Source organism: Musca vetustissima, unplaced genomic scaffold (genome assembly GCF_032173495.1).
Source record: "Musca vetustissima isolate MV318-11 ecotype Yass unplaced genomic scaffold, APGP_CSIRO_Mvet_v1 utg182477, whole genome shotgun sequence".
In the NCBI taxonomy this organism is placed as follows: domain Eukaryota; kingdom Metazoa; phylum Arthropoda; class Insecta; order Diptera; family Muscidae; genus Musca; species Musca vetustissima.
In genome coordinates, this window is record NW_026882536.1 from 5,260 (window position 1) to 17,807 (window position 12,548).

Sequence of the window (12,548 nt, forward strand, 5' to 3'; positions counted from 1 at the left end):
TGGATGTAGTTTTGGAAATTCATACTTATGGGTACTATTTGGTAGATTTGGTACAGTTTGAACTGATGGAACTGGGATTCTCAGATTTGGAGTTAGGATCTATGTTGGGATGTAAGATTGAGCTATGTAGAAAGTTTTGGAAATTCGTACTAATGTGTAAAAAATGTGGATTTGGGTGAACCAATTGAGCGGGAATTTTGAAATTTGACGTTCGTATCACTTTTGGGGTGTAGGATTGTGAAAGTAGAAGAGTAGAAAGTTTTCGAAATTCAGACTAATGTGTACTAAATGGTACCCAATTTGTGTTTAGGTAAACCGATAGAGCTGGAATCTTGACATGTGAAGTTAGGATCACTGTTGGGGTGTAGCATTGGGGTATGTAGGAAGTTTTGGAAATGTGTACTAAATTGTACTAAATTTGGTCCAATTTGGATTAAAAGCTAACCGATAGAGCAGGACTCCTGAAATAGAGTAATAAGCTTTCCATTGGATTGCATGATGTAGGTAGTAATGAAAATTTGTACTTATGTGTAGTAAATGGTACTAAATTTGAAACATATTTGATTTTGGTGAACCGATAGAATCCTGAAATTTGGAATTAAGATTGGGGTATGTGGGAAGTGTTGGAAATTGGTATTTATGATTATATTCATTTTTATTAACTGGTACTTAATTTGGATTTGGGTGAAGCTATATTTGAAATTTTGAACTTACAAAGGTTAAAAAATGACACCAAATTTTGTATAGAGCTACGTTTTTTTTTGTGGTCAGGATTGGTGTGTAGGGTTGAGAAATGGAGGAAGTTTTGGAAAAACGTACTATAAGAGAACCTAGGTACTAAATGGTTCTTAAAGTGTTAATAATGATCGGTACTGGGTTTTAAATAGTTCCCACATTTGCTAACGAAGTAGCGGGACATAAGGACTTCAATTTACGGGCCTTTTTTGATACATAACTTTAAGACTACCTCTTAGACTAGTTTGATTTTTCTCCACAGAAACCTACAAACCTGTAAGTAATTCCATGTTAGCTTAACTAGAAAGTGATAACAAACAAAAAAAAAAAAAGATCACACAAATAAAATTGCGTTTTTTTATTCACAGACTCCCCAACCTTTGCTGCCATTTCATATTGCATGGTATAATTTGGTTTGTTCCAATCGTAAATTGCATGAAAGTATATTGATGTATGAACCAATTGATTTGCAGGAAATATATTTATTTCTCAAAGGCTTGGGCTATCGTTATGATCCAAAGGTAAAATAATTCAAATATATCACCAAAAATTCTAACTAGCTAAAATATATTCAATATTTTTTATATACAGGATCTCAAACAATTTTTTGATCAACGTTGCATTATATTCCGTTATGATCTTGCAACTGCTGCTGGCAGCAGCAACAATAACGTTAACAAAGACACGGCAAAGAATCGCCACACGCGTAAGAAGAAAACAAAACAAACCACAAACAAATAATTAAAATAAATATTTCGCAATTATTATTTAGTGAAGAGAATAAGTGTAAATAATCACAATAATGAGAATGAAGAAATTATGTTTTATAAAAAGCCTTAATATATAATAAGTTGTCGGGTTTTTTGTAATTATTTATGTGATGATCTTATAAACAATATATTTATATAATAAAAAATATCAGTGTTTTATTTTACTTACGGCTTTATTTTCCATTTTTAAGAAAAATAAACAAATCAACCTTTTTTTCAAAAAACAAAAAACATGTTAAAATTTTTATTAACAATTCGTTGGTTAAAATTTTCTTCCTTTAGGTTTTTTGTTTGGTTTGTAAGATAAAAAGGACGTTTTAGTTATTATTATGGAATATTTTTTGGAAATAAATAAAATAAAACTAGAAACAAAAAGCGGCATAATTATTAATTGACGTTTGTTGTCAAGAGATTTGTATGTGTGTGATGATGATGTTACACTGTGTGTGTTTATAATCTAAAATACAAATACCACATATAACATTTGTACCATAATTTTTTATTCTTAAAATCAAACAAAAATAAATAATAAAAAATATTAAATAAATTTCAATAATAATCACATCACTACCATTAAAAAATAAATCACAATATAATTATGTATGTATGATGGTCAAATATATAAAAAATGAAACAAAGAAAATTTGCGTTTTTCTTTGTTTTTACGTTAAACTACACGAACTACTACATTGATTGAGAGGTTTACTTTGTCCTAATTTAATGGCATCTTCATCGTTCTCCACTTGCGTTATACTCGTATCTATGCGCCTCTTCAATTCCGTTGCCAACGCCACAAAAGCATCATCAACATTTCGATTCTCTTTGGCTGATGTCTCCAAAACGTACAGAACTTCGGGTATGTATTGACACATTTGCTGTGCTTCTTCAAATTCTACTTCACGTTCATTTTCCAAGTCACACTTGTTGCCGACAACAATTAGTAGAACACTTGATGTCGTATATCGTCGCACCTCTTCAATCCATTTTTGTAGATTTGCAAATGAGTTGCGATTGGTTATATCATAAACTAACAAAATGGAAAAAAGGAAATGTAGATAAAAAAAATTGCTTGTTAAAAAATTTATAAATCGTATCAAAATGGTAAAAAAAAAATATTTGGGAACATCAATATAAGACTCTCTATCTACAGACAACCTATACTAGCGGGTGGTACAAAATGGAAAAAAATCAGCTATATCTTCAAAAGTTCTTCAAATTTTTAAGGGGCATTCTTTAGAAGTTATTGTTTCAAATTAAATAAAAATAAAGTTTGAAGATTAAATAATTCAGTCTCCATTTTCGGTTTAAAAATCAATTTATTGAGAGATACCATCAATATTTAATGATTTGGATAACTTGTTATTCCGAGTCAAACGTGTTCATAGATGCAATTGAGGTGGGTTTGCCATTAATATATATTATTTACTATTACACTATGTGTCTATAATCTAAAAATAACAACAAACTCAAATTATATTTCATTGGAAAATATATAAAAAAAATGAAAATTCAAAAAACAGCTGTTCGAAATCCAAGTAATTTTCATTATTGCATATGATACCCTTGGTTTTTAATTACCGCTGCACATCTTTTTGACATAGATTCTACACGATTTTTTTTAGAATTGTTGTTGGTATAGCTTCCCACTCTGATTTTAGGCAGTTCATCAGTGCATGTTTGTTTTTTTAAGTGACGTCTTCCAACTCTTGTTTTCAAATGCCTGGTGACTGCGACGTCCAATCTAAAAATTTAATCCCATTAGCAGATAACAAGTCCTTAACCAACTTTGATGAGTGTTTTGGATCGTTATTATGTTAAAACACCCATCAAAGTGTCATTTCCCATTCAGCATATTGATTTTTAAAATATGACCGTAAGTAAAACGGTTTGGTTTGTATTTCTACAAACGCACCAAGTCCACGACATGACACTCCCATCCCCATGCTTTATTATGGCTTTTGAATATCGCGGATGTAGCCGCTACCCTTCGGTCTTCAAACATAGCACACTCAATCTGAATATAACAAGTTAAATTTAAACTCATTGCTGAATAAAACAGTTCTCCATTTTGCTATACTCCAGTCTACATGAGCAGTAGCAAAATCCATATTAAAACATATACACATATATGCATCCTTCTATCATATATAAATCCTTCTCTAATTCTAAAAATTTATATCAGATAATCCTACAAGGTAAGGCCACATTTATTTCAATATTTTCGTTCTTACCATTGAAAGAAAGGCAAACATAAAATTACAAAAATGACTGACAAAAATACTCTAAATATAATAACCATGAATCATTACACAAGAATAGCAAATCCCAAACCACATATGAATTTAACCAACCAAATGTGCGTCAAAGAAAACAAAAATACAAACACCACTTACCAATGATAACACCATTCGCTGAACGATAATAACTTTGTGTTATTGTACGGAAACGTTCTTGGCCCGCGGTATCCCAAATTTGTAGCTAAAATAAAAAAAGACATATGTAAAATGTATTGTTTATTTCGATGTGATGTAGTCAAATTCTTCAAATACTTACCTTAACTAGTTTTCCCTCTAAACTAATGGTTTTCATTGAAAAATCCACCCCGATTGTATTACCCTGACGTTCCATGAAGTTACCAGTCTTAAAGCGTTCCACAATACAAGTTTTGCCCGTTCCAGCATCGCCTATCAGTACAACTTTAAATAGAAAATCGAAACTTTCTTCGCTAGGCAGAGCCATTAGAGTTTGAGGATTTCTGGCTGTCATATTTTAGCCGCAGTTAATTTGTTGTGTTCTAGAGTGGACGGACGGACGGTTGGTCGGTATTGTGTGACAATGGCTGGCAATGTGTGATATCACTTTTTTGGATTCACAACACCTAGCAATCAATCAAGTGCAAAATTGTGGGTGTAGTTTCTTTTACCTTTCCATTAACCAGTTTCAATGAGATTTGTTGAAGAATTAACAAGACATAAAATGATTCTCAAAAGGGAATGTACATGAATTGCTTAACCGGAATATTTTGTATAATTGTTTGAAGTTTCTGGCTTGTGATTTCCTTTTTTACTGTTGTTGTCCTTTGTCTGTAAGAGATTCCTTTCGTGATGACTGCAATCGTTGTTCCTTTAATATTCGGCTGTTAGTGATGCGTTAAATATATTTACTTATATATCGATCAGAGGGCGAAGCCGATGTAAAATTCTCGGCGGCGGCGGCTAAGCATAAAAAAGTCGGCGGCGGCTAAAAGTCGACTGCAGCCGAAAGAAAATCGGCGGCGGCGGCTAAAGCAATATACGGCCGGCGGCGGCTAAAAGTCGGCTACAGACGACGACTTTAACGTGAACAAATAATTTCGGTTGTTTTAATAACTGTCAATTCATTTAATTTAAAATAAAAATGAAAATATAAGTTTATATGCACATTTATTGCTTATAGCACATTAAAAATTAATAAAAATACTTTAATTTGATAAAAATGGTTCGACGACTGCCTTGTTATCGTGAACAAACAATTGTTTCTTTACTGTTGCCGGATGCAGGCTGCTTCTCTTTGCATTTACACAATTCCCGGCATATGAAAATGCTTGCTCTGAAGATGCTGATGTGGCTGGAATTCCAAAGCACATATTTGCTACAGCAGCAACATTTGGAAAGATCTATAAAAAGTAAATGGTCAAAACGTAACCTGCTTAAAATAAGTTTAAGATGTGAATCTTTAACGTACTTGTTTGTTCTGTCGCCACCAATCTAGAGGCTCAACCGCCTCGACTTTCATTTCCAAATATTTTCTTATTTCTAACTCTACGTTATTTTGTACATTAGAAGGCGATGGTCCCATAAATTCCAACATTCTTTGACGACTAGCTGATATTTTCTGCAAGTAAAATATACGTTAGTTAAGTTTACCTTTACATTTATTAAAACATAATACCTGTTTTTTTGCATTTGGTTCAGTGTTCGTTGATGGCTCATTTAATAATGTGTCATCGATTTCCTTTAATTTTTCAATTTCTTCCATAATCAAGTTCTCCTTGGAAATTGGAGACAGAACATCATGCACAAGTTCCAAGGAGTTTGGCGATTGTTTGGGTATCTGTAGTATATATTTATCTAAAACAGGCCAGTTTTTTTTGGCATGGGTCCATAAGCGCAGCTACAACATACATTCTATATACTTTGAATCGCTTCGTAAAGTTTTGCACAGCGAAATTGCATAAATTGATTGTTAGTTCAAAAGACGCTTTTTCTTCTTCTTTCTTCAATGAGGACATAATGGATTCCTGAAAATAAATACACGAAGATATCGTCGGATAATCTTGGCCTTGAAGGTGTTTTGTGGCGTCCTCAAAAATTTTTAAAAACGTGCCAAATTCCGTTATAATTTGCATTTCCATTGTCCCAATCACTAACAGTTCCTTTTTAGCTTTAACTAATGCTATATTTATAGTGGATATATTATTCGTATAGCTTTGAATCATTGCAAGCAGAGAGTTCCAACGTGTTGCAACGGAATTTTTCAAAGAGGTGTGGTGCTTGACGTTTAAAGTTGCTTCATATTGTTCAGTAAAATAGTCATCTCCATGTGGAAATTGTTCGCAACTATCCAAACTCTCCAAAATTATTTCAACCTCTGTAAATATTTTTACTAAATCGTTTTGTTCCTCCATATTTTGAATATTTGATATTTCTTCATAGCTATACATTAAGCTGCCATAAATTTTTTTTAATTTTGATATTATGTTATTAATATTTTCAAATGACTTGTTGTTTAGTATATCTTCCATCAAAAATCTGTGTAAAACATGAGCCATACAACCATATCTTGGTATATTTTTAATTTTTAAAGCTGAAACGATGTTGCTTCCACCATCAGTAACAGCACATATGTTTTTTTCCAACAGATTAAATTCACATAAAGCTTCTTCAATTTTTTCTACAACTGCTAGTCCAGTGTGAGGTCGTGGAAAGATCTCTGTCTTGAGCGTTACAATTTGCATTTGAAAATTTTGGCAGAAATGCACTTTTATGTTTATGTAAGACAAGTGCTTATGTTTATCTGACCACATATCCAATACAAGTGTAACATTTTCGGGCGACTCTTTAAGGCTTGTTTTTACGTGGTCCAAATATATGTTATAAACATCGTTTAAAGCCGTTGTAGCTATTGTCCTATCTGTGGGGAATATAGCCTTTGGGTTTAAGAAAGATACCAATTTCTTAAATCCTGGCCTTTCAACAATTTTAAACGGTTGCAAATCCCAACAGCACATTTCGGCGACCCGGCGAGCATTTTGTTGTTTGTTGTTACAACTTGTTGAGGATTTCAATGCATTTTGTGTCATTGTTGAACTTTTCAGGTTATTTAAAGATTTCACGTCCAAGTTATGTACAGCTCGTAGATGGTTCATATAATTTGTGGTTGATGTTGATTTTCCAAAACTAAAATCATAAACAATTACACACATGCGAATGGAAAAAATTAAAAAATTCTTACCTTTTTAAATTGGTCTTTTCATCCAAACACAATTTGCAAAATTTATATTTTTGAAGTATATGCCTCTTTTTAAAATAGAGATCACCAAAATATTTCCAACACAATGATATACCACCTTCATTTACAACAACCTTTGCCAAATTTTTAAATTCATTTTTCTTTTTAAAAAGATCTTCATATTGAGATACATCTGCATATTGAGAAATATTGATTTCAGTATCAACAGATTCGTCAGAATCGGATTCTGATTTAGTCAAAACTGTTTGACCCTTTCGGTTAGCGGAAAAATAATTTTTAATATTCCTTTGGCACATTTTGCATTCTTTTCTTTGAACAAGCAAAAACACAACGAATCTTTGGCAAACAATATGGTTGCCACTCCATCAAAATTCGTAAGTTACAAAAGGTTGCCAAAGGTTTTGTGATAAAAAAAAAACAAATCTACAAAGACATAATACCCTTACCACTATGTGCTGTAGGGTATAATTAATATAAATAGCCTACACGTTTTTGCCTCTCGAAGACGAGTGCACAATGTAAATTATCGTCCAATAATGAGCATTATAATATGTTAATTTATCGATAAGATTAAAAGACATATTTATACAAATTTGCTGTATAAATTTATATTTTTCAACGGCTTAGCCGACTCAGTCGGCTAAAAATTTGAGCCGATGAGAGCCGCATACATCAGCGGCGGCTCAGATCACTTAAAAAAAGTCGGCGGCGGCTGCACGCCGACTGCGAGCCGATCGGCTTCGTGCTCTGATATCGATTTCCTTTTTATTTATTGAATAACAAAAAAGTAAAAAACCTTGCACTTGCTTTCTTTGAAAGGTTTTGTTCTTTTTTGTTGTTGCGTAGAAAAAAAAACAATTGTTTTTTTCTGTAGTGTTGCCAACTCACAATGCCACTTAGTTAGACATAGTTACTGGTGACGTATCGTACGTAAGGTAATTTAATTATGGGGTTTTTCAAATGAAAACAATATCAAAGACACACACCGATGTTTTAGTAAGATATTTATTGGATTTTTGAAATAGAAAAACATATAATTAATTTTAAATTGCAGAAGTTTAATTTTACATCACTCCACCAAATTGAAGTAGCAGAAAATGATTTTTGTTTTAACCCTAAATATTGTGGTTGTACCATCCTAATTGTTTTTGTCTAGACAGCTGTTTCTGCTTTTTAGTTTGAGATATTTTATTATTTAGTTTGAGATAAAATTTAGAATAAAGAATCCCTTCCAATTAATCATTGGCAAGTGAGCTTCTAATTTGGTTTTATTAAAGTTTACTTGACTAAAAATTCGTTCCACATTTGCTGTGTAGTGTGGAAGATCCATAATTTTTTATACAAAGTTAGAGAAAAGTGGAAAAGCCAAATTGGAATCCCCACGTCTAATTTAGGAAACTTTTTCTCAAAAACTTTTCAAATTTACTTCAACATTTTCAAAAATTTCTTCAAAATTCAGAAAGTTTAACTCCCTAAGCCCGAACTCTAAAGATTGCTTTTCAGTTTTTAAAATAAAATCGGGAAATTCTTTACAAAACATTCTAGAAAAGTATTATTCCTCTTCTTATAATGATTTAAATCCGTCAATTTCATATATCTGTAAGATAGCGCCATATTAAATAAAAAAGTTAGAGAAATTGTGTCGATCGACATTTCCCATTTTTAGAGTGAAAATCGTCAAACTGCCCATAAATAGGCAAAAATGGCAGCCCTGCGGCATTGTTCTACTGCTTGGGCACTGCCCCTGTAAGAATGCTATTCATGCCTGCCAGATACATAATGAAGATCTTTAATGTGAGCCTATGAGTCTATGGACGGACATGATCTTCGTCTACTCATGAAGATGAAGATATTTCGCACTGAAGTTCTCAGTGCGAAATAATTCACTTACATTCAAATAACAAAACCTATTTTATAAATACTTGCGTTTTCGTTATCCATTTTTATGTTTTATGATTCAGAATCGAAATATATTTCACAAAACAATCAATTTGCCTGGAATCAAATTTGTTGTTTATTTACAAAACATAACAAAACAGCTGATTAAATATCAGCTGATGGTACAAGAAAATTCTTACTGAGTAAATTTTTCCTTGCAAATACTCAGTAACACAACTGTCAAATTTGCTCTCTCTTAGTGGACTTTTGGGTAAACGAACAACATTTTGCAATAATTTGTACAAATTACATACCTAATACAAGGCAGAATTTATTGAAGTGAAAAACAAAAAGCAACTCTGTATATAGTGGTTTGTTCCGTCAAATATAAAATAAATATACGCAACAAGTTTCCCTGTATATTTGACTTTTCATTGATTTGTTAGAACAGGACACTATGAAAAAAATTGTAAAAACCGGTAGGTAAGCTCTACCTTGTAATAAATATACCATTAGCATAAACCATGCCTGAGGACATATAAAAATTTAAATAGGTTCCATTTGGCGCCTCATTAACTAATTGTTATTTCAAATGCCTGCATCGACTGTCATTCTCAATTGGCATAGTAAAACAATTTGCTAATAGCATAAATTAACACACAATTACGCAATTTTTAATTGTCAATGAAATTTTCACTTAATTTGATTTCATTATTTTCTTGGAACACAAGAAGTACTCAAGTTTGAAACATATGAGAAAATACATTACGCATTGATGGGAATGATGGTTGTTTTCCTTTTCCCGTATCAGCGATTCCAAATCTAAATGACATTTTCATGTCAATACGAACAGAATGTGTGTTACATTCAAAGTGTGTTTTTATGCAATTCATTGCTTGCGATTACAAAAACCAAACAAAAAAATCAATCTAATGCCAAATCAGACAAAAATCAAATAAAAAACAAGACAATTTTTCTTTGATTTATGCCTACTACTGACCGATTAAACGAGTGCATTAGTTTGTGTGTGTGCGTGTGTGAACAAATTTGATTTGATTAGAAGCTGTTTAAAAGAAAGCGCCAATGCATTGTGGCGCTATGAAATGAAAATATACCTTGTCTACACTGAAATTTTGATTGTCGATTTGGGATATTATCGAATATTTTGACAATCACGTATTTGGCATTACATATTGTCCGTATATGACAACAATGCAAGTTGTTTTTGTTATTTGTCTGTTCACTGATATTTTTCTATGTCCACCACGTATTTCAATTTCTATGTATACAAATGTGTGCGATAGGAGTTGCACATTCAGACCAAACCCTATTTTTGTAGTTATTATATAATTTATATCACTTCACAATTGTCTTTATTAATTAATATTCCAAATTTGGCATGTCCGGCTAAATTTGTTAAATTCCGAAAGAACTGGGAACAGCTGTGTGTGTTTTCATGTACAATAAAATATTAAAATTACAAATGTGTTTCCGGCATTTATGAAAAAAAGAAATTTAAGGTAATACCTGTAAATATGCAATATTTTCACAATATTTTTCAAAAGAGCTATTGTTAATTGTCTTTTGAATATTATTTTAATGATATTTTATTATAAACACTTTGTTATTAATTCTTTGAGTGCGCAAAATATCGGATTAAATTATAATTTAAATTTTATTAATTTTTTTCAAATACTTTAAAAGTAGTATATTTCATGGTGCAATGGGTTCGTTCGTTTACTCAATAATTTGTACAAATTATTACAAAATGTTGGTCGTTTAACCAAAAGTCCAGTAAAAAAATAGTGAATTGAGAGAACAGATTTGACAGTTATGATACAAATCAAGATCTATTAATTAAGTCTAATGTCAAATTAGCTTTACTTTACGTTTTCATAATCGAAGTCAATTCACAATAATGGATTTTGATAGCAAACTTAAGAAGCAGCGGATATCCAGCTTGTCTCCCTGGACCATTGATACAAATAAAATTTACTCAGTAAGAATTTTATATTTAGATATTTCATAAGCAGATTTGTAAACCGGCATATACATTAGAACTTTTTACCGGGTTAACCTACTTTATGAGGATTTATTTGACATATATGTAAAGGAATTGACAATTGAAACCCACTGGGTTAACGAAATCCGGTTAAATGTAAACGTACTATAAGCAAACAAAAAAATGTTCTCAAGCAAGATCTATTAATAAGGTCATCCAGGGAGACCAGCTGGATATCAGCTGTCTCTCAAGTTTGCTGTCAAAATCCATTATTGTGAATTGATTTTGATTTTGTTATTGTTTTTTATAAACAACGTACTCCTTTTTGTTTGCGCCAAAATGTTTGTTGTTGTAATCATCTGTGTTGATATAATCTCTTTAATGGATGTTGTTCGTTCAATTTTTGGAATTTTCTCTCTCGATCCCCCTATGATTCTAGGAATTCTGCGTTTTTTGATATTTTCTACAGTCTTCTACATTCACACCCCCCTCAGATCGTTTAGTCCGTGAAAAGTGTCATTTCCCAAGAATTGTTTCCGAAGGCATGTAAATGGTGGTTATTGGCATAGGAAATGTTTCAGCGGTTCTTTGTCTTCCCTTAAGAAGTATTATAACGTCATCTGCATAACAGACTGGTTCAAATCCTTAATCCTTTAAGTTGCTTAAGAGTCCATTTATAGTAGTTACCAAAAGGAAAGGTGACAATATACCCCTCTGTTTTATTCCCTGACCTACTTTGTCTCTGATTGTTATGTCCTGTATGCTACAGGTAATCCATATATACCTTATATGCTAAGGTATATATGTCTATGATTGCCCGGTCAACTTGGAAGGTATCTAAGGATTAGATAAACGTATTAGTGCTGACATTTTTGAAAGCTCCTTCAATGTCAATGCATACCGCAAGGTATAAATTTTCTTAGCGACGGTGCCCTCAATATAGTGTACTACCTCATGTAAAGCGGTTTCCACTGATCTCCCCTTTACATACGCATGTTGTTTATATTTCAGTGTATCATTGGGTATATATCATGCTGTCTGTTGTACGTTCCATGGTATGGCAGGTATGATTTTGGTGTTGCGTATTTTGCCCTGAGACTTATTAGCAATATATTGTAAATGTCTAAAAAATATATTGAATTTAAATATATATTTTATTTTGAGACTTATAGTGAAATTCGATATAAAATATATCATACTTTGACACTATGATCGAAAAATTAAGTTTCATATTACTTGCATACACTTTATTGAAAAACGTACTGGGAAAGGTCAATAAAAAACTAAGAAAAAAGATTTTTTGTCCCAAATTGATGACTACATATTCCGTCTAAATATTATATATACAGATTTCCCTAGTTTAGGAATTTGACTAAAATTTGATGGGGAAGCGACATCTTGTGGGACAATTGATACAAAATCTGATAAAGATCGGATTTTTGACATTAAAACAGATTTTTAGTAACATTGATTGATTGGTAACATTTTATGGCGAACATTTTTGTAGAATATTTTGACTTAATGTAACCCCGTTTTAAATGAGTTCTCATTGATTTCTGGAAAAGGAGGCCGAAAAGCCCTCTTCAGCGAGTATATTGAGAGTTAACATATTCAGCCTTATTCTGGATGTCAATTCCACGGGAATTTACTCG

At 32.0% G+C, this 12,548-nt stretch overlaps 2 protein-coding genes across 2 annotated transcripts; both read right to left on the minus strand.

Moving 5' to 3' along the window:
• Positions 1–2,165: 2,165 nt before the first annotated feature.
• Positions 2,166–4,271, minus strand: LOC133329006 (ras-related protein Rab-43-like). The gene is made up of 3 exons (XM_061537506.1): positions 4,059–4,271; positions 3,899–3,983; positions 2,166–2,532 (listed from the first exon to the last, which is right to left on the minus strand). The coding sequence occupies exons 1-3, from the start codon at positions 4,269–4,271 to the stop codon at positions 2,168–2,170; spliced, it is 663 nt and encodes a 220-aa protein (XP_061393490.1). The 3' UTR covers positions 2,166–2,167.
• A 669-nt stretch (positions 4,272–4,940) lies between these two features.
• LOC133329008 (uncharacterized) lies at positions 4,941–7,767 on the minus strand. The gene is made up of 4 exons (XM_061537508.1): positions 6,999–7,767; positions 5,436–6,943; positions 5,229–5,378; positions 4,941–5,160 (listed from the first exon to the last, which is right to left on the minus strand). The coding sequence occupies exons 1-2, from the start codon at positions 7,310–7,312 to the stop codon at positions 5,611–5,613; spliced, it is 1,647 nt and encodes a 548-aa protein (XP_061393492.1). The 5' UTR covers positions 7,313–7,767; the 3' UTR covers positions 4,941–5,160; positions 5,229–5,378; positions 5,436–5,610.
• Between the last annotated feature and the right edge of the window lie 4,781 nt (positions 7,768–12,548).

Excerpts from the sequence above, each read along its gene's own strand:
- LOC133329006 (XM_061537506.1), bottom strand. The coding sequence starts at position 4,271 with ATGACAGCCAGAAATCCTCAAACTCTAATGGCTCTGCCTAGCGAAGAA. Across the intron at positions 3,984-4,058 it reads TAGAGGGAAAACTAGTTAAG|CTACAAATTTGGGATACCGC; the intron begins GTAAGTATTTGA and ends TTTTTATTTTAG. Across the intron at positions 2,533-3,898 it reads AGCGAATGGTGTTATCATTG|TTTATGATATAACCAATCGC; the intron begins GTAAGTGGTGTT and ends CCATTTTGTTAG.
- LOC133329008 (XM_061537508.1), bottom strand. The coding sequence starts at position 7,312 with ATGTGCCAAAGGAATATTAAAAATTATTTTTCCGCTAACCGAAAGGGT. Across the intron at positions 6,944-6,998 it reads GAAAAGACCAATTTAAAAAG|TTTTGGAAAATCAACATCAA; the intron begins GTAAGAATTTTT and ends TTATGATTTTAG.